We start from the raw sequence: 21,335 nt of genomic DNA on the forward strand, positions 1-21,335 counted from the left end.
CGGTCTTCCTCTATGTTTATCTAGACGATATTCTGGTAGGTAGTACTACCAAAGACGTGCATGAGACACATCTCCGTCTACTCTTTAACCGCCTGCAAGAGTATCGAATCATTCTCAACCCCGCCAAATGTCAGTTCGGAGTACCTTTACTATCCTTTCTAGGACATACAGTTGACTCATAAGGAATTCAGCCACTTAGTGACAAGGTGAAGATCATCCGTAATTTTCCGATTACTACATCACTTACCAAACTACGAGAGTTTCTTTGGCTGATCAATTTCTACAGCGGTTCATTCCACGGTGTGCAGAAGTACTCCAACCTCTCACAGATCTGTTGAAAAATAAATCGAAGAAGAACCAACCAATCACCCTAGGAGAACAAGAACTTTCTGCTTTCAATCAAGCTAAAGATCAGTTAGCTAACGCTGCAGTTCTAGTTCATCCTAGAATTGATGTTCCTCTATGCCTGTTGGTTGATGCATCTAGTGTGGGAGTCGGAGGAACTATTCAACAGCTGGTAGATGGTATTTGGAAACCATTGGCTTTCTTTTCTAAGAGACTACAGCCTGCCGAGACTAAGTACAGCACTTTCGTTCGGGAACTATTAGCAGCCTACCTCAGTGTAAAGCACTTTCGACATCTACTTGAAGGTCGCACATTTACCATCTACACGGATCACAAACCTCTCACCCATGCTTTGAATTCAAAGCCGGACCGACACTCACCTCGTGAAATCTGCCAGCTTGATGTCATATCTCAATACACATCTGAGATACACCACATAGCAGGAAGGGAGAACACAGCGACAGACGCTCTCTCCCGTCTGTGTATCGACAGAGTTGATGACGGTGAAGTATAAGACTCCTCGCTTCAACTCAAGTCTATATCGCTTCCTGGTTCTCTTACTACCATGCTATGTGATGTTTTGACAGGTGTTGCTAGACCCATTGTTCCAGTCAAACACAGACGAGCTATTTCTGACGCCCTCCTTGGACTTTCCCATCCTGGAATCAGGGCCACTCAAAAGCTCGTGACGGAACGTTTCGTTTGGCCAGGTATTAATCATGATATCAGGAAATGGGCCAGAACATGTATTGAATGTCAGAGATGCAAAAGTTCCGCTTGGCACTTTTACTTCACCTGATGCACGTTTCTCTCATGTGCACATCGATCTTGTAGGCCCAGTTCCTACTTCAGAGAGTAGCACGTACCTTCTTACTTGTGTAGATCGTTACACCAGATACCCGGAAGCTATACCTATCCCAGATATCACTGCGGATACTGTAGCGCGTACTTTTGTGGCCATATGGGTAGCGGTGTTTGGTGCTCCAACTACTCTTACTACAGACAGGGTAGACAATTTGAGTCAGCACTCTTTCTTGTTCTCACTAATCTTACAGCATACCATCTGACAGCCAATGGGCTTGTTGAGCGTTTTCACAGGCAACTCAAAGCCTCTCTCAAGGCGCATAACACAGTCCATTGGACTGAGGTCCTTCCCTTGATATTGCTGGGTATACGTACAGCTATCGAGTCGGATCTGGGATTTTCCGCAGCAGAACTCGTCTTTGGTACTACGGTCATGCTACCGGCCCAATTTGTGTCTCCTTCACAGACTGACTCTGCTGGCGATCCAGCTAATTATGCCCACATACTGAAGAGACTGATGCGTAAATATTTTAATTAGAAATGTGGTCTTTAATTGACAATACTATTCACTCTATTCAACCTGTCCTGTCACATCACCAGATTGAGAAGCTAACGCACATGCTCGCAGATCTGGGTTCTGCTGCATCCTCTCATTACGCGAGAGGTCTCTGCTCCATGCCAAATCTTCGATCACTGGATCTGAACAGCGTAGAGCTGAGCGATAAGTTCTACTCAACGGTGGCCTCTGAGGCGTCGAATTCAAAGGTATACCAAACATGATTTATATTCAAATCGAATTTTGTTTTGCAAATAATTTAGCATTCTTCAAATTCCACGTATGAGGTAACTGTTTTTTCGAATCAAATATAAAAAGATTACACATTTTCATGAATTACGAGGACTCTCATATCAACAATATAAATAGTTTGGCTATGCTGACAAGGAAAAAAGGACCTATAAATAGAATGAACTTTGGTGTCATTATGATACAAAAGCCTATCAAAGCGTGTATTAGAAGCACGTATTCTTTAAAAGTATTTCACATTCTATATTGAAAAACCATTTGAATTTTGTAAATAGTCGCATGAAACTAATTCTACATGTGCATGGTTAAGAAACGGATATAACACTTTTATTTTACTTCAACGGACACTGTCTCTCTTTTCCAACTATTTATAATTGATGACAATTGTTTCTTCATCTCGTCTTTCTTTGCTTTAACAACACACCTATTTCCATCGGGTTTTTTCTCCTTATATATTTTTCTGTCTCTGTTTTTTTCAGGTCACTATATATATATATATATATATCTTTCTCTCTCTCACCCTTCTCTTTTCCTTGCTTTAAAAGTCCAAGTAGAGGTGGATGATGTTACATTAATGACAAAAGAAAATATTCAAATTAGACATGTCGTCTATACTTGATAGCATTATTTACTCCATTCAACCGGTCTTGTCACATCACCAGATTGAGAAGCTAACGCACAGGCACGCAGATCTGGGTTCTGCTGCATCCTCTCATTACGCGAGAGGTCTCTGCTCCATGCCAAATCTTCGATCACTGACTCTGGACCGTGTGAAGCTGAGTGATGAGTTCTACTCAACGGTGGCCTCTGAGGCGTCGAATTCAAAGGTATACCAAACATGATTTATATTCAAAACGATTTTAGTTTTGCAAATAGTTTTCATTCTTCAAATTCCAAATATGAGATATCTGTTTTTTAATATTAAAAGTTAGAAATTACACAATTTCCATGAGTTACGAGGACTCTCATATCAATAATAAAAATAGTTTGGCTATGCTGACGAGGAAAAAAAAGACCTGTAAATAGAATGAACTTTGGTGTCATGATGATTTAAAAGCATATAAAAATGAATTTAAAAGCACGTATTCTACAAATAGTATTTCGCATTCTATATTAATTTTTTAATAAATTTTGTCAGTACTCGCAGGAAATTAATTCTACATGTGCATTGTCAAGAGACAGGTATAACACTTTTATTCTACTCCAACAGACACTGTTTCTCTTCCAACCATTTTTAATTGATGACAATCGTTTTTCTTTCTTCAACTTGTCTTTCTTTGCTCTAACAACAACCGGTTTCCTTCGAGTTTTTTTTCTCTCTATATCTATTTGTCTATCTCCAGGTCACTCTCACTCTCTCTCTCCCTCTCTCTATCTCTCTCTCTTCCTTTCCTTTCTCTTGTCCTTACTCTAAAAGTCTAAGAAGAGGTTGATAATGTTATATTAAGGACAGTAAGAATATTTTTATTTAGACATGTCGTCTATACTTCATAAACACTATTCACTCTTTTCAACCTGTCCTGTTACATTACCAGATTGAGGAGCTTAAGCATTGGCACTCAGACCTGGGTTCTCATGCATCCTCTCATTACGCGAGAGGTCTCTGCTCCATGCCAAATCTTCGATCACTGTATATGCACGATGTGAAGCTGAGTGATGAGTACTACTCGACGATGGCCTCTGAGGCATCAAAATTCAAAGTATACCAAACATGATTTCTATTCAACAGGATTTTTTCCAAATAATTTTTTGCATTTTTCAAATTCCACATGCAAGATATCTGTTTATTCATATTTTAAAAAGAGTAATAACTCATTATCATGAGTTACGAGGACTCTCATATCAATATTATAAATAGTTTGGCTAGGCTGACAAGGAAAAATAAGACCTGTCAATAGAATGAACTTTGGTGTCCTGATAATATAAAAGCATATCAAAGCGTGTTTTAAAAGCACTTATTCCTCAAATAGCATTGCGCATTCTATATATTGATATATGTTTTTGTGAATGTTGTCAATAGTCGCGGGAAATTAATTCTACATGTGCATGGTAAAGATACGGATATAACGCTTTTATTTTGCTTCATCAAACACTAGGCTATTCAAAATTGGTGACAACTGTTTTTTTTTTCTTTCTTTATCTAGTTTTTTGTTTGCTCTAACCCTACCCGCTTCCCTCTGTTTCTTCTCTCTATATAATGTTTCTGTCTCTGTCTCTTTCCAGGTCTCCCTCTCTATCTCTCTCTCTCTTTCTCTCTCTCCCTTCTTTTTTCCTTGCTTGAAAAGTCTAAGTGGAGGTTCATGATTTTTATACTAATTACAGTAAGAGTATTTTAATTAGAAATGTTGTCTTTAATACTATTCACTCTATTCAACCTGTCCTGTCACATCACCAGATTGAGGAGCTAACGCACCGGATCGCAGATCTGGGTTCGGCTATATCCTCTCATTACGCGAGAGGTATCTGCTCCATGCCAAATCTTCGATCACTGTTTATGTACGATGTGAAGCTGAGTGATGAGTACTACTCGACGATGGCCTCTGAGGCATCAAAATTCAAGGTATACCAAACATGATTTCTATTCAACAGGATTTTTTCCAAATAATTTTTTGCATTTTTCAAATTCCACATACAAGATATCTGTTTATTCCTATTTTAAAAAGAGTAATAACTCATTATCATGAGCTACGAGGACTCTCATATCAATATTATAAATAGTTTGGCTAGGCTGACAAGGAAAAATACGACCTGTCAATAGAATGAACTTTGGTGTCCTGATGATATAAAAGCATATCAAAGCGTGTTTTAAAAGCCCTTATTCCACAAATAGTATTGCGCATTTAATATATTGATATATGTTTTTTTTTTAATTTTGTCAATAGTCGCGGGAAATTAATTCTACATGTGCATGGTAAAGAGACGGATATAACGCTTTTATTTTGCTTCATCAGACACTAGGCTATTCAAAATTGGTGACAACTGTTTTTTTCTTTCTTTATCTAGTTTTTTGTTTGCTCTAACCCTACCCACTTCCCTCTGTTTCTTCTCTCTATATATGTTTCTGTCTCTATCTCTTTCCAAGTCTCCCCCTCTCTCTCTCTCTCTCTTTCTCTCTCTCCCTTCTTTTTTCCTTGCTTGAAAAGTCTAAGTGGAGGTTCATGATTTTTATACTAATTACATTAAGAGTATTTTAATTTAATAGAAATGTGGTCTTTACTTGATAATACTATTCACTCTATTCAACCTGTCCTGTCACATCACCAGGTTGAGAAGCTAACACACATGGAAGCAGATCTGGGTTCGACTGCATCCTCTCATTACGCGAGAGGTATCTGCTCCATGCCAAATCTTCGATCCCTGCATCTGTACAGGGTGAAGCTGAGTGATGAGTTCTACTCGAAGATGGCCTCTGAGGCATCAAAATCAAAGGTATACCAAACACTATTTAAATTGGAAACGATTAGTTTCGAAAAGTATTGCATTCTTTAAACTCAACATATAGGGTAGCTTAATTTTTCACACTTTTTACAAAGACATTTTCTTTTCCATTAGCAACGAGCGCGCTCATGTTATTATGAACAATAGTTTGGCCATGCTGAAAATAAAATAAAACATGTGAATAATTTTTTTAACCCTAATAAGGCCGGGCCTTATTAGGATAGCTTAATACCATATAGGGTAGCTTAATTTTTCACACTTTTTACAAAGATTTTTTTTTTCTCCATCAGCAACGAGCGCGCTCATATTATTATGAATAATAGTTTGGCCATGCTGAAAATAAAATAAAACATGTGAATAATTCTTTAACCCTAATAAGGCCGGGCGGCATTATGCCTCCCCCCCCCCTCCCCTCCGCGATTTTCTGATTGTTCGGGAACGTATACGGATGGCGCCCCGACGCAGCGCGCCGCTCTCTGACTTTTCTCTTCCGAATCTTGCGCATCTTTTAAAACAATCTTTTTTGATAATCGGACGTACAGTTACAAAGTCACGTGGCCTTTTGTCTTTGCATGTCAGCCTGAAAATCGCTCATTTTCGTGATTTGTGTACAAAAGAAAATGGAAATGTCATTTTTTTTTTCCTAAAAAGAGATAAAACATTGAATATTGGGTCTTGTTTAAAGTTTAGGTGTTTGTTTTGGAAGTCAAAATAGTTGAATTGTAGTTAGAAATGAAATAAAACAACAAAAACAATAAAATACATATGAAATTATCAAAACAAGAAATAACATTAGGAATAATCTAGCTCTTCAATATTTTTTGTCGTATTATTGTTTCACTGGTCTAACGAATACATGTAGTGAAAAAGAATGCTTTAATATAAAGAATATATGATTTATTGGTAAAAAGGTGAATTGTATAACCTTATTTGCATAAATTACCATTAATATGCAAATGAGTGATTTTTTTAAACAATTACATTTACCATAGTATTCTATACACTTCACTCGACATGCGTGCACTTTTTTGCGGTGATCGATCGTTTCACGGCCGAGATCTATCCCCCCCCCCTCCCGCCGCATTAAGACCTCAAATAGCCCGGCCTTTTTAGGGTTAAAGAAATTATTTATGTGTTGTCAAAATTCTTGATGGGATTTTTATTGGGTAATGTCAAAATGTTAGACTCTAATAGACCAGCTATGAATGACCAAACATAATACCTCGGTGTTTATTTCTTCTATAAATAGATGAAGGTAAATAATCTATAAACAAATCATTAACATAAAATAATAAAATGAAAAATATTCCTAATTTATTCCTCCACTCATAGTTTGTAGCAGTAGATACACAATTCTTGTTATTTATGGATTATAATGTTCTTTTCCTTCACAACGCATTAATAACCGATTAATTTGATAACTTGATGATATTTACTGATCTTATCCGTAGTCCACATGACCAAGTTATCAACGACTATTGTCTAAGACTGTTCTCATAATTTTCTTGTAAAATAACCCTGATATAAACAATTTGGCTTGCACAATACCAACTCGCGTGCCTGTTCAGTGACGGATGTATCACATATCTGAAGCAATATGTATTCATGCGAGTGTCCTCTTGTATCTAGTGAATTTAGAAGAATTCATAAAAATGTTAATTATCCACTTTGGAGGAAACGGATACGATAAGCCTTCTAAAAAAAAGGTCGAACAAGTATATTAAACACACTCTCTTGAAGATATCATTTTGATGCAATGTCATCCCACCGATACAATACCGTTAGTACCTCTATTGAAATACATCATGCCATGTACATTGAAATGCTGTTTTTTTTTTAATTATACCATGTTGATTCATTTGAACTATAGCGGAAATAGAGACGAAATAATCAGACTTAGCGAATGATAAAGTTACTAAAACCCCGTCTTAATTGGAAAATAAAGTCGCGGACGACATATACCCCCTTCCAATAAAGACGCGTCAATCGGATTAACGTCCTGACAATATCGAGGTAAATCTCACCCTAGACGAGCTAGGGTGATATTAGGGATATTAGGGATTTGCACGTTGACAGCTTTGACTGCAACGTGTGACGTCATTTTAAGGCACTACGCATGCGTCACGTCGTCTCAGTCGGCGATTGAAAATGCGTCAACCTTGATTTTCCTAAATCTAGTACGGTACTATATATGCCGCGTGCGCATAAAATATACAGTTCCTCAGGTAGACAAAGGAACATCCCTTCCCTGCTATTATGTAAAAATGTGTATATTCACCTTCATTCATGAAAGGATGTTCTACCACAGCAATTGTTGAGGGTAGAATGAGGAACTGTATATTTTGTCCTCTTTCTTTGTCTGTCATGTTCATAGTGTTACTTCCTGCATGCACGTAAAATCGCCTAGTACAATCTAAAAGATTTCTGATTGTAGTCAACATGGCAGTTGAGTACGTTGACACGCATGATCAGTCGGCGTTCGTCGTGTTCTCGTCCACTCAATCTAAAAGTCCCTATTTACCCGGGTGACATTTACCCGGGTAAATGACGTCATCACCATGAACAAAATGTATACATGTACACAGCGCGCGCTAGCTGATCGCTGGGTGAGGTTTTTGCTGATTAAGACGGTGTCCAAAAGCTCAACCCGTGTTTTACGATCAGACCCCGCACTCTTTCTCATCCACATGTCGCTCGGGTGAGATCGAACAAGTTTTATAAAGACGGGGCCCAAATTCATCCAATATTAGCTGTGATGTTAGCAATGTTAGCATCGCGGATTTCACTTTGGTTTGAACTGATAAACTGTCTTTGCACAGATTCAGACGCTAAGTATGTGGAGCGTTTCCATAACTCCGTTTCAACTACACTCCATTCTCTCGCTACCACGCCTACAGTCACTCAGTTTGAGTGAATCCAGACCAGTTGACATGGACAATGGAGAGACACTGGTATGTATTTGTACTATTCCAAGATTGAAGTCAAAATCCTTCTTTTATTCCAAGCTCAAAAGGGAGGGGTTCAGAAAAACTAGACAGACCAAATATGAATTATAACGGTAGTGCCGAAAGAATAATGTATTTTGTCTTGAAATCTAGTTAAAAACGCCATATACTACGGGCTCTTTATTAAATATGTGGATAGTTTTATATGTGAAACATTTATACATGCACTGTTATAATTTTGTTAATTTGGGATGGAATTTATCCAAGCATTTTTTCTTAAAGCTCGTTAAATATCATTTAATGAATGATTGCCGTTTGCTATTTCCTATGGAGATTTTTGTTGCTTATGTTTTCATCATAAAAATGTGTAACTTTCAAAATTATGTAAAATCATTTGATTTTTATTTTTAATCTGGGTGAACGAATATCCCATTAAAAATAATGAGTACTACAATCTCGTCATCTTTATTTGATTTGATAAGGTTTTATTCGAATATTCAACAATACAGCTGGAGGCTGATACAAGTGAATTTACAAGGTAAAAATAATTCCATAGACATAATAATATAATTATATGCTTTAACACTGAAAGACGAGGATTAACCCTCGTTATTAAGTTGGCTTTGGTCTTATTGGTTGAAACGGATAAAATTAAGAAATATTTCAAGAAGGTTTCACAGAAATCCTGTATTAGCAATGCGGGCATGATGTGTTTTGTCGTACAGGGGGGGGGGGGATCCTCTAATTTGTTTGTTTTGAAAATACCGCAAATACCTTTTTCAGAGTATTATGATAGAGAAATACGTTTTGTAAAGGTAGGGCAGTACACGTTTAGGCCTAATGGGACATAATCTGCTGGGTCACTAAAATGAAAAACAGAGAGGTAATTTTAATATCTTTGAAAAACAAATCGGTTATTTTAGTTCATCAGGATCGGCATCGAATATGCCTGTAATGTCAATGGGAGATTCTCTAAATCATTTATAATCTTGGTATTCAAATGTTTAAAAATGTTGTATTCTTTGTCCCATTTTCCACAAAACTACGTGTTTGTTTATTTCTTCTTTTGTACTTTAAACTGATGAACACCCTTTAAATCTTATTATTGTACATTTTATGGAATATTTTCCAACCATGATATGAACAGTAAAAGTACTATTTTAATACAAAAATGAGTCAGGTTATGTAATATATTTTTTTTATTAGCGTTGGTTTCCATTCAAATCATATGTAGTGAACCTTTATGCATCGCTGTTTCATGTAGACTCGTCAAATAACCTCTGAGTCAGTAGATGAGCTATCTGTGGATGGTAGGCATTTGACCAGTCTGTGGAACCTTGGACTTCATACTTCATGTCCCAGAGTGAAAACGTTCAGGCTGGAATGGTCGGACAATGAAAATGTCTCATCAGATATCGTCACAATGGCCTGCTCTCCGTTCCATCATCTAACTCATCTTCACATCCACAGAAACATGGTGTATGCATCTTCTGTTACACTGAATGATCCCGTGTCATTCTGCAAGGCGGTTAAAACATCATGTCCCCTACTCACCAAGCTGTCCATTACCCACATTTACATGTACAACGGGAAGGCAGCTGAGATTATCAAACTCATGAAGACTCATGCACACCTGACAAACATAGAGTAAGTAGCGGAAAGCAGTTAAAATTCCGTAATATGAAATATTCAATATAATGGTCTTATTGGAAAATATGCATTTAAATACTTAATTCAAATGGGTTTTTTTTTCTCTTATAATGATGTATTTTAAATAGTAAGCGCAATTATTGCATTTTCAGAGACAACATTAAAGAAATGAAAATACATATTTTCATCTCTATATCATTTAATTGGTATAAATCCAGTGTTTAATGCAACGTTTTCAAAGTCAATGAAAAGATGAACACGTTTTTGAGTCAATATAACGATTAATGTTTGCAAAATGTGTAATAAAGCTTTTATTTATTTTTACCATTATTATTTTCTTAAGATAAATTTGAATTCCATACTTTTTTCTTTTTTTTCATCATTATTTGCATAGACTTGCTGTATCCTACATACACAGTTATGATACTATGGTTTGCAGTCATGCAATATAAATGCAGAGCAACATTATGCAAGGTCTGATGTGTACTAAATTTTCATCTATTCTCACATCATATAGCATAAATCTCTGATGGCTTTTATATTAAGAGAGTATCGTACGTCAGGTTAATAGTCCAGGAGTTCGTGAACTGTGCCCCCGAAATGTACTGTTTTATTATTATAGGTTAGAGCGGTGTAGTACCGACACGGATTTGGATCCACTGATTTCTGAGGTAAACAATGAAGGCAAGCTGACTGTCACCACGATACATGGCTGGGTAAGATATAACAATAGATTACATGCCCATCCTTCGATTGATTCTTCTCCCTCTTTCTGGCATTCCATCAATTCAAAGTAAGCTATTTTTTGTTATCCATATTTAAATCCGCCCTGTCGGTACCCAGTAATGAACAATACACATGATTTAAGCAGTCGTTAATGTGTTTATCCTGGCCTGATTAAGATGATCACGTCTATCAATATGTGTGTTCTTGATCTGTGTAATGATATCCGGAAACTGAAATATAACAAACATACAGAAAAAAACTTTTCACAACTATATGAACATTTTTAGTGAAAAAGTACTTTTCCTTCAAGTACAAGATGTATAAAGCTTCTACTTCGTCCTCTTTAAAAAAAAAAAGCGATATGACGTTAATTTCTGATAAAAGGACGAAATATTTCCGTTATCTTATCTAGAGCTCTACTTAAAGGAATTTGTCAAAGGATCATGTAGCATGCATCTCAGCCGAACAACTCTACTTTAGAACCGTGGCGAAAAGTAAAAAGATAAAACCTGCTTCTTACAATATACACCCTGTAGCAATATCCATACGATGGAATATACGAACGTATATTGGAAAGAAATTCTTACGGATCACAAAGCTTTTTTCAGAACATGTTTAAGGTGTATATGTTATTTGTGGCCTGCATTTTTTTCAATCAAACTGCCTGTTTATTCTTAATTCTGTAATAAAAACAACATCAAATAAAATTCCATAAAGAAATTATGTCATTAAGATGTGTGATAGGTACGGAGTGTAGGCAAATATGTGTCTCCTCTTCATCTACCTGCTACCTTGGTCATGATGGTGACATCATATATAGATTGCAAATCTTCCCTGCCTGAAATGTAATGCTTGTAGTACCTTTTTGAAAAAAATTATTCATCAATATCAAATTGCTTGCAAATAGTGGTACAATTCAAATCTAATTTTGGTTTTACTTAAACGATATCCTAGCATTTTACATAAATTTCTCACTTCTTCGAATGCAGACACGTAAATGAATTTATCGCCTTTTGATTGGAATTTAAATGTAAAAAAGCGGTTCTATATAAATGATTGTGAACTATTTACTCGATAGGTATCTGACCTAAATGAATTTTTAGCTCTGAAAAATCATTTTCAACTTTTAATATTTTTTAAGAATGTCCCTATAATTGTCATGAATAATAGCTCTCAAAAGGTGATTATTTATACATGCACAACTTGACATGATTACGTACTCTTCCTAATACTATCATGACTGTAACTTTTTCTCCCTCTCCGATCCTCTATGTCCCTTCTCTTTCTATGTTATTTAACAAGAAATCTTGCCTAACCTAACCAAATTGTTTATGCATTGGTTAATATTGTAAGTATCATTATTTTCTTTTTGAGAGGACATTACTTCAAGCTTAGGCTTATAAGACGACCCCTTTTCTGTATATGCCATGTCATCATCATACATCTAAATTAATAAGATAGTAAATATAAATATGTTGATGTATATGGAATGAATAAACATCACATGAAATCAAAGCAAAACCATCATTATATACATTTTATTTCTGGTATGCTTAAGTTTCAATGGAGGGTCTAGTGGAGGTTCTGAAGATAACGCTAAAGTACTATGTGGTTTGGCCGTCAAGCAACAACGCATCAACGTCAGACGATGACCCTCATTAGACCACGTGATGGCAGCAGACTACTGCGGACTTCAAAATGAAACTTGTCGAGTGTGGCGGTAACCAGGTTACCCGAATAACTAATTATACTAACTGAAGGATATTTCAAGTTAAAGTACATGGAATATCGTATCACAAACTTATTACTGCTTATGCCATGTCTCGATACTTTTAATTAATAACTTTATAATTATGTTGACGCATAATTATGGAGAAGGTCGATTTTTTTTTCAGGACAAATTTTTAATTCTTTGCAGCCTCTTTGAAAGTACTTTGACCATGGCAAAGGTTTTGTGCTTTATACTGCAAGCACATCATATTATATCATAGTAAAGAGAAAAAGAGATTGGATTTGAGTCGGCATAAATTGAATCTATCATTATTTATTTCTATATCTTAAACTACATGCCATGTAAATACAATACTTCATTACAGTGTTGTTCATGGATGTTAGCCTGAGAGTCTGCCGTGCTTCATGAACATAATAACTAGTTTGACGAAAATACAATGTTGTAAAGTATGATTACATTGTGCAGAGTATGTGTACGGCTAAATGTGACAAGATATAAGTTTTTCTACTCAATGTACTTTTACAATTCCATTCGAACCATATAACCATATGAACCATACACGTCGTGCTATTGTTGTTATTATTGTTATCACCCTTAAGTATTTTGTAATTTGCATCCAACTATAAATCATGCACGATCATATGAAATCTTTGATTTAATCTAGTCTAGTTCGTGACATGCATGCAACAGTTATTAATGTGGTAAAAAAGAGGAATTAGTCATCTTGATCTCGTTGTAATATTCTTATATCAAATCGTGATCAGATCGTGTATATGTACAATCTAGTTTATTTGTGAGATTTGTGAGAGATAGTGATTCTTATCTACAATGCTTATTTATTTTCGAGTAATATATTTCAAACATCCGATGCTCCTGTACATTGTTTTTACCGTTGTACATCTTTTCAACTTATACTCCATTATAAATTCTTTCAATTGATGTCTCTATTGTAATGTTCACTTTCATTAATGCCTGTGATGTAATGATTTTGTCAGTTGGTGTGTAATACACCTGAATAAGGGACAGTGAAGTGGAGTCTTGCAATATACGTTACGTAGTGAGAGGTGTATTCTCTTTGTTCGAGCTGTATTGAAAACATTGCTCTTCTTACATGCTCTTTGATTGCCTTGAGAAATTCTGGATTCAACTGAAAGCCAGTGAATTTATCTTTGAACTATTTCCCATGTTCATGGATTTGTAGGAATGCTGTTATGTGTTATTGATATCCGAAATGTATTCAATATGTAAATACAAAAAAGGGAATCAATTTGTATTCATTCATTCACGTCTTCCTACACACGTAAATTTATTTTGCTTATATACCTGAGAGTGTACATAATTGCATGTTAACAAAGTGGAAACAAAGAATACATATGAATATAACTTACTGCTGTAGGACTTGCAGGATATGAAATTTGTTGTAAGAATAACAAATGTTTGTAACTATCTCATAAGTAATTGTAGAGACAACAATTCCGTGTATTTATCTAAGCAGTAAGACTGTCATTTGATTTGAATAATTATTTTATCATGTGATAAGCTACTTATTTGGTTATGTCATAGACCTAATAGATCCTTGGCTATAGGGATCGTATATGCTCGTTGAAGTTGTGATGTTTTGTTTATAAAGGTAACACAGGTTGTTGTTAAGGTCATTTGGAAAAAAATATTTGTGTGTGCAGCTAGCTGTTCTAAGATTTAATTGATCCCTTCGACTTTTACCAACACTGACTATGTATCAGAGTTCAATTGTTTATTTTATGTGTGTACATAATCATAAATATATGCAGGTTCAGAGAATTACATACAGATAAAATGTCTTTGTACATATGTATACAAGAGAAAGTTCGATCTATAACTGATAAAAATCATGTGATTTTAAATGTTCCTGTTGTTGAGAGATGGTATAAAGGGGATATATCGCAAGAAATTGAATAAAATAATGATGAAATCCATTTACATTTCGAATTATCGCCTCAGAGCTTTATTCACGTAAACTGGAATAATTCGAATATGAGGTAAGCGACATGAAGAAAGACAGAGGGTAAAGTGCTTTTCATACAAAACAAGAAATGATTAGATTGGAGAGTGTATGACAGAGAGGAAAGGCGTGATGTAACTTGTAAGTAGACGCTGAAAGATGGAGACAGACCAAGAGATAGAGAGAGGGGGAAGAGAGAGACAGAGAGAAGAGAGGGAGGATAAATTGAATTGAATTGAATTGAATTGAAAATTGATTGTCCCTTTCGGGAAATTATTTTTTCACTGGTTTACAGTCTTTGTACATATATACATAAAACAGGAACAATACATAATACAATAATTATCAAATGTACATCGTTACAAACGTAGTTACATTCTGAAAATAATTGTTACAATGGAAAACGGAACAAAACGAATACATGATTTCAGTATAACATAAACATGGCATTCCAGGTGAAAAATTCGAACATTAAGCTTGCTGTTTATTTGAGAATATAGGTGTGTTTAATATTATGAGCCCTAGCGAAAATTAAATTCAGAACAAAGTATAAGTTGAGACCAGTATTTACGTTTGAGTTCCAGACCTCCGGGCTTGTGCATTGAAGTGGTGAATGGCGTTGGGAACAAAAGATTGCCTGAAACGGGTTTTCTGTGTGCGCGGTGCGCACAAACGTATGCCTGAACGGTTAAATTTAAAGTTCTCGTTGAGTGGGTGGGTGGGGTCCTGCATAACCTGTCTTAATTTGGATGAAACTCTCTCTTGGTACAAATTATCAAGTAGTGGCAGGTCTATCCCTAGTATACGTTGAACTATTTTCCTGGGTTTATTGAGCTTCTTCTTGTCAATTTTTGTTGCATTAGCAAAGTAGCAGACTAGGTTATACGTCAGAACACTCTGGATTAGGGACTTGTAGAAAAGAACAATTAGTGTATTGTCTACCCTTAACTTTCTTAAGGTCCTTACAAAGTATAGCCTCCGATTTGCCTTCTTTTGAATTAGTTGAACGTTTTTTGACCAGTCTAGTGAATTGCTTATGGTTGTACCCAAATACTTATATTCTTGTACTTGCTCCACATCTTCCCCATGAATGGAAATTATTCTGTGTTCAGTAGCATTTCGTCGGAAATCTATTATCAGTTCCTTTGTTTTGGATATATTTAGTTTAAGGAAGTGATCGTCACACCATTTTACAAAGTTATCTATCGTCGTAGTATATGATTCGGTATTGTCAGATGCAATGTAACCGGTAATGACTGTGTCATCTGCATATTTTATGATGCTACACTCACTTGAGGAACATCGACAATCACTGGTGTACAGAGAGAAAAATACAGGAGAAAGGACGCATCCTTGAGGTCCTCCTGGGTTCAGAATTCTGATACTAGATTGAACATTACCCATTATCACTTTCTGTGGGCGATTGCTAAGGAAGTCCTGGATCCATAAAATAATCTGGGTTGGGACGTTGAATGATACCAATTTCTTCGTTAATATATGAGTTACAATAGTATTAAACGCACTGGAGAAGTCTGCGAATGTAGATCTAACATACGTTTTGCTTTTATCCAGGTGAGAGTACATCTTATGTAAGTATGTCAACAATGCATCATCTACCCCCCTCTTACACTTATACGCAAACTGCATAGGGTCCATGTGTGATGATGAGCATTTGAGAAGGTGCTTGAGCATCACCTTTTCAAAGCACTTCATCACACTGCAAGTAAGTGAAATGGGTCGGAAATCGTTTAGCTCTGTAGCTTTCTTTTTCTTTGGGATGGGTTTGATTGAGGACATTTTCCATTTCCGAGGAATAGTTCCATGTTCCAACGAGCATTGGAAAAGTTTGGTCAAGATACCTGCTAATTGATTTTTACACAATTTAAGAACTTTGTTAGATATACCGTCAGGCCCAGGGGCCTTGTTAGGACGGACTGATCCAAGTACCACCCTCACTTCATGTTCGGTGAGGTTAAACCTATTCTCAGAACCTGTTTCTCTAAGACTACTGGCAATAATATCATTCTCAACTGTAAAGTCCTGATCAAATCTGCAGTAAAAGTTATTCAGTTCTTCTACAAAAGTTTGTGTGACCTCAAAATCCACGGTTGGGGATTTCTGTTTATACCCGGTAATCATGTTCATTGTTTTCCACGCTGCAGCCGGGTTATTTCCACGGAAGTTTCTTTCTAGCTTTTCTTTGTATGAATGTTTACATTCACCAATCCGTCTTTTTATTGCTTTTTGTAGCTCTTTTACTCGTGTTTTATTGCCATCTGTCAGTGCAGCTTTCCTTTCTTTCAAAAGGTCCCAAGTTCTTTAGTTACCCAAGGCTTGTTGTTCGGAAAGACCTTAAATGTCTTACGAGGTATAATAGTGTCGACATTAAACTTGACATAGCTTGTGATTATCTCCGTGGCCTCTTCAAGTGATTCGGCTGAGTCAGACAATACATCCCAATCAGTGCAGTCAAGCGCGGCTCGGAGTTCCTCCGTCGCGTTGTCGGTCCAAGCGTACCGTTGCTTAGTAATCGGGCGGCAGCGTTTCAGTTTTTGTTGATAGGACGGCAATAATTGTACGTTTCGATGATCTGATTTCCCCAACTGATGACATGGCTTCGCCGTGTATGCCTTCGGAATGTTTCCGTAACATAGATCGAGTATGCTGTCGTTCCTTGTTGGAATATCAATGTATTGATCGTAAGTTGGCAATGCATTGTTCAGGCGACAATGGTTGAAGTCGCCCATGAAGAAAATGGGGGCATCGGGGGACGAAGATGCGAGTTGATTTGCTCTCTCTGCAAGGCACTCGCTAGCTACATTTATGTCTGCTCGTGGATGAATATAAACCACTGTTACAAAAATCTGTGGAAATTCTCGAGGTAGATAAAATGGTCGTAGTCCAACTGTTATGTACTCAATATCTGGCGTACAAACAACATCTTTCACAGTCCAGTTTTTACACCATTTTTTGATGATGTTGATGTTGATGCCGCCGCACTAATGTCCTTTGGCAAGACATTGATCTACATTTGCCACACTCCACCCAGGTGAAGTAAATGGGTACCTGGTAGGAATTTATTCCTTGAAATGCTAGAGCGCCGTATGGCAGCCGTGCTAAAGCCAGGGTAATAATCGGGAGCGCCAGGAGGGTCAAATCTGACTGACATGAGCGCTATACAAGAACCCAATATTATTATTATCAGGTGGGCTGTATATAGTACAGACCACCTTATAATTTCGTTAGAATTGCCTTTATTTATTATTAAATATTTTTCTTATTTCTAACCACTTTTTTGTGAACAAAATAACACAAAAATGGCTCAATCAAATGCCTTGAAATTTGGCACACATATGTATAGGCATATGTACGAAGCACAATAACGTTTTCAACATTGACCTTCACTGATGACGTCATCTAGGCGCCATTTTGTAAAATTTTACGAAAATCAACTCATGATCATATCTTCATAACCAAAAAGTAATTCTCATTCATATTTATCATGATTAAGGTCATTATCCGTCCGGTTAATTTCACCTCAAATAATGCGCGCGTGCCCGTACGTCCGCGCGTCAATGCGCGCGCAAAATTTTAAAATGCTCAAAATCGTCTCAAAATCATTTTGCATACGTTTTAGGCCATTCTAAGCATTTTATAAAAAATCGCGCACACGCCCATGCGCGCGCGTTTTCGCGCGTAAAACTATTACATAACATAGAATCACCATTTTTTTTCTTTTATAATATTCCACATATATTTACAAACAAATTGATACCATGTTTGTCTCTTTATGACTATTAATAACGGAATGATCGACCGTTTAACATAAATCTCGGTGCGCGCGAGCTCTTGTAATACATAGCATATATGGGCAAAAACATGCCTATACAAAATCCATTGTAGCTCTTTAGGATGCAAGGTGACCCCAATTTGTTTTCATATTTTGATAGAGTATGATTCGGAGATATTGTTTCATGTCACATTTGACCTTCAATTAACTCATGACGTCATTATAATGGCCTCCGAACTCAAAATTTCAATTTGCATATTATGACGTCAGCATATTTATGGAAAATTGATTGTATCTCTGTAAATAGTGATTGATTTTCTTCTAAATTTTGAAATGTTCTAGCTGAGACAATTTTCTACAAATGAAGTCATAACAATTGTTAATTTTGACAAAAGCATCATGGCGTATTTTTGTGATTAAAGGAGGCTTGTCAATTTTCACATTTTGCGTGTATTCTCTATGGGACATGATTTTTTCTCAAAACTCGATTCTACATTCCCGTCTTTCGCGAGCAATATCTACGTCGTTTTAGCTTCATTTACGCTGAACTTCGAGTATGTTGTAGCTGAGACAAAAAGCTATCTTAAATGTACCCTTTATTTTGTCTCAATTTTTTGTTGGATCAGCCCACCTATACTTGTTCCAAACAAGTATTACAAATCTAGTTATTATTATTATTATATACCTCCTCCTCTCTTTTTTCCAGACTCATCTGTTCTATCCCCTCTCACCAGGTCGAAAAAGGGGATTTCAACGATACTATCAGGGATACTTTCGTTCAGCCACGTTTCTGTAAAAGCAAGGAGACTAGAATCTCGGTATTCATTCATATATCTGGTTAATGTTTCAAGTTCCTCCATCTTGTTGGATAATGAACGTACGTTTCCAAGAACTATCGTGGGAAGGGGTGGTTTTGTGCCCCTTTTCTTTAGACGTGTTCTGATCCCTCCCCGCTTACCTCGCTTACGTAGCTTGATTTCGCGCGGGTAATCCTCATACCCGGCAGGCAAGTTTCCCGCCGTGGCGCCGCGAAGGTTGAGAAGCTCGGTCCGTGTGTATCCCAAGCTGTAAGGTTGTGGTACAGTTTCCAAAGTGAAAGTGGTCATAAACATAGTTCCAAGGACCAGAAATGTCAGAAAACTAGCCATAACTGTTCGGGGGGATGAGTATAGCATGTTGGCAGTCAAAGTGACAAAAATGAAGACACAGAATGAAGAGAGAAGGAATATTTAAGAATGAAAAACAAACACGCATTCAAAAGCAGATAAACATGATCTCACACATAAGTATACGCAAAACAGTATTCAATGATCACTCCACATTTCACAGACCAACGTTATAAACATCGATATAAACCTGTCAATTATAAACATGAGTCCTGAAGAAGATCATCAGGTATAGATAGAAAGCGTGACAAATTCAGGGAAACACAAACAAACGCTTTATACGATCGCGTCATAATTAGCTCCTCATCAATTATTTATGCATATAGGCCTATATGCCTTCCGAGTATGGACAAACCCACAGCCTTTTGTTCGGGGGTACATAACCCCCCCCCCCGCCGCCCTCTTCTCCTCTCTCTCTCTCTCTCTGTATGATGTATGCATACAATACTAACTTTTCATTTTTGTTTTGATGCCTCTGATTATCATAATAAAGCACTTTTATACTGAGGAACATCATATCTAAGGTCCATGTTGAGAGGAGCGTGAAAAAATTACTTTGAATAAAGGTTCTCTCTACTAATCTTGTTTTAACACAAATAAAACATGAAAAGGTTGCTTCAATCACAGATGAACAAACATGGGCAAAATGGCAAATTTTACTTGATTTAAACAAAAGATATGATTTTCTTTTTGTTAGAATCACAGAAATATCTTTGGATTTGTTTCGATTCATATCCAACAAAATACAAATATTATAATAATAAATATTATATTCCACATACTAAGAATCTTGCTCTACGATTGGTCAAAAGTAAATCACGTGATGAAAGATAGTTCGCCCACTATTGATGGGAGAGTCAAAAAGTTCGTTACACTGTGTAGATAGTACTACTATCTACACAGTGCAACGCACTTTCACTGAAGATTATCCAAAAGCGCACTAAAACAGGCGTAATTAAGCGCGCATTTACCAATGAGCGCAATTAAAACAAACACATGCGCGCTCCGTACCCTCAAGGGGTTGGGTTAAACTGTTTAACTTTTTTGGTGTGAATTTGGACATGGTGTCTTTTATGTTGATGCATACACGTCCTTTTCTTGTTGTAGTTTAATTGTTTTAGATGTGGAATATAAAGCAAATAATCACCTCTTGATTTCAGGCGATGGCAAACTATCACTTCCTCGTCGATCATAATGTATACGCTATCTTTCCTCAGCTTCGCTTCGGAAAGATAGTTACATCAAGATCGCCTCGGAAGTGATAATTTGTCCCATCACCTTCACCAACGGTAGTTATTTGCTTACTATGCCAATTTATACGAAGCATAATTACATTTAAAACAGAGAACAATCTATCAATTAATACCTTGAAAAAGAAAAAGTAGATTGTCTTTTAAATGAAACTTGATGAGGAAAATGAGAGATCCAGTGACAAGTTGAAAAAGTCTACTAAATTTGTTTAGGTTTAGGAGAATCATTCTATAGCTTAAAAGTCGTTCAACTGTTTAAAACTCACCCTTTTCACAGCTTTCATATTAATTGTATTTATGCCTGAGATCAATAAATATGAATACATTACTGTTCCATATGGCATTTTTAATATTATAATATGATTCATTATTGTTATGCTCGTGTGTGACTTTATTCTGATTTTGGTATGTTGAAGTCTTGATAATCAAAAAAATATAAAATTACTAGACTGGAACTCGTCACTGCTGACGATTAGGTGATCTGCAGAAGATCGATCTGAGCTGAATGACGAAAAAAAAAATCGCTCACCTATAAAAAGCCTCTCAGCTCATACTTATAAATTAATTTGCCCTAGAGGGTGTCCCTCCTTAAAAATAATGAAATAACTTTGAAAGGAACCAAAACAACAGAAGCATCTCGTTGAAATTCATATTAACAGATAAATGACCTTCATTTGCATCGTGTAACTAAAGCATATGCTTG

At 36.4% G+C, this 21,335-nt stretch overlaps 2 protein-coding genes across 3 annotated transcripts; both read left to right on the forward strand.

The window, feature by feature from the left end:
• The first annotated feature begins 910 nt into the window (after positions 1–910).
• On the forward strand, positions 911–5,443 carry LOC115924818. Its single transcript, XM_030987671.1, has 7 exons — positions 911–1,055; positions 1,401–1,636; positions 1,750–1,914; positions 2,617–2,781; positions 3,490–3,654; positions 4,350–4,514; positions 5,219–5,443. The coding sequence occupies exons 1-7, from the start codon at positions 911–913 to the stop codon at positions 5,441–5,443; spliced, it is 1,266 nt and encodes a 421-aa protein (XP_030843531.1).
• Positions 5,444–8,041: 2,598 nt separating this feature from the next.
• On the forward strand, positions 8,042–14,118 carry LOC105443863. 2 transcript variants are annotated; one of them, XM_011677510.2, is made up of 4 exons: positions 8,042–8,343; positions 9,602–9,984; positions 10,610–10,703; positions 12,272–14,118. In XM_011677510.2, exons 1-4 carry the CDS (start codon positions 8,227–8,229, stop codon positions 12,287–12,289), a joined length of 612 nt encoding a protein of 203 aa, XP_011675812.2. In that variant the 5' UTR covers positions 8,042–8,226; the 3' UTR covers positions 12,290–14,118. The 2 variants fall into 2 exon arrangements, with proteins under 2 accessions (XP_011675812.2, XP_030842435.1); XM_030986575.1 differs by lacking the exon at positions 12,272–14,118 and having other exon boundaries at positions 10,610–10,964.
• Positions 14,119–21,335: the final 7,217 nt, after the last annotated feature.

This window comes from Strongylocentrotus purpuratus, unplaced genomic scaffold, assembly GCF_000002235.5.
Source record: "Strongylocentrotus purpuratus isolate Spur 01 unplaced genomic scaffold, Spur_5.0 spur5_scaffold_16, whole genome shotgun sequence".
Taxonomy (NCBI): Eukaryota; Metazoa; Echinodermata; class Echinoidea; order Camarodonta; family Strongylocentrotidae; genus Strongylocentrotus; species Strongylocentrotus purpuratus.

Bases quoted from the DNA above. Each gene is read 5' to 3' on its own strand.
- LOC115924818 (XM_030987671.1), top strand. From the start codon at position 911: ATGCTATGTGATGTTTTGACAGGTGTTGCTAGACCCATTGTTCCAGTC. The intron at 2,782-3,489 runs GTATACCAAACA...TTACATTACCAG, and splicing joins CTGAGGCGTCGAATTCAAAG to ATTGAGGAGCTTAAGCATTG. The intron at 3,655-4,349 runs GTATACCAAACA...TCACATCACCAG, and splicing joins CTGAGGCATCAAAATTCAAA to ATTGAGGAGCTAACGCACCG.
- LOC105443863 (XM_030986575.1), top strand. From the start codon at position 8,227: ATGTGGAGCGTTTCCATAACTCCGTTTCAACTACACTCCATTCTCTCG. The intron at 8,344-9,601 runs GTATGTATTTGT...TGTTTCATGTAG, and splicing joins TGGACAATGGAGAGACACTG to ACTCGTCAAATAACCTCTGA. The intron at 9,985-10,609 runs GTAAGTAGCGGA...TTATTATTATAG, and splicing joins GCACACCTGACAAACATAGA to GTTAGAGCGGTGTAGTACCG.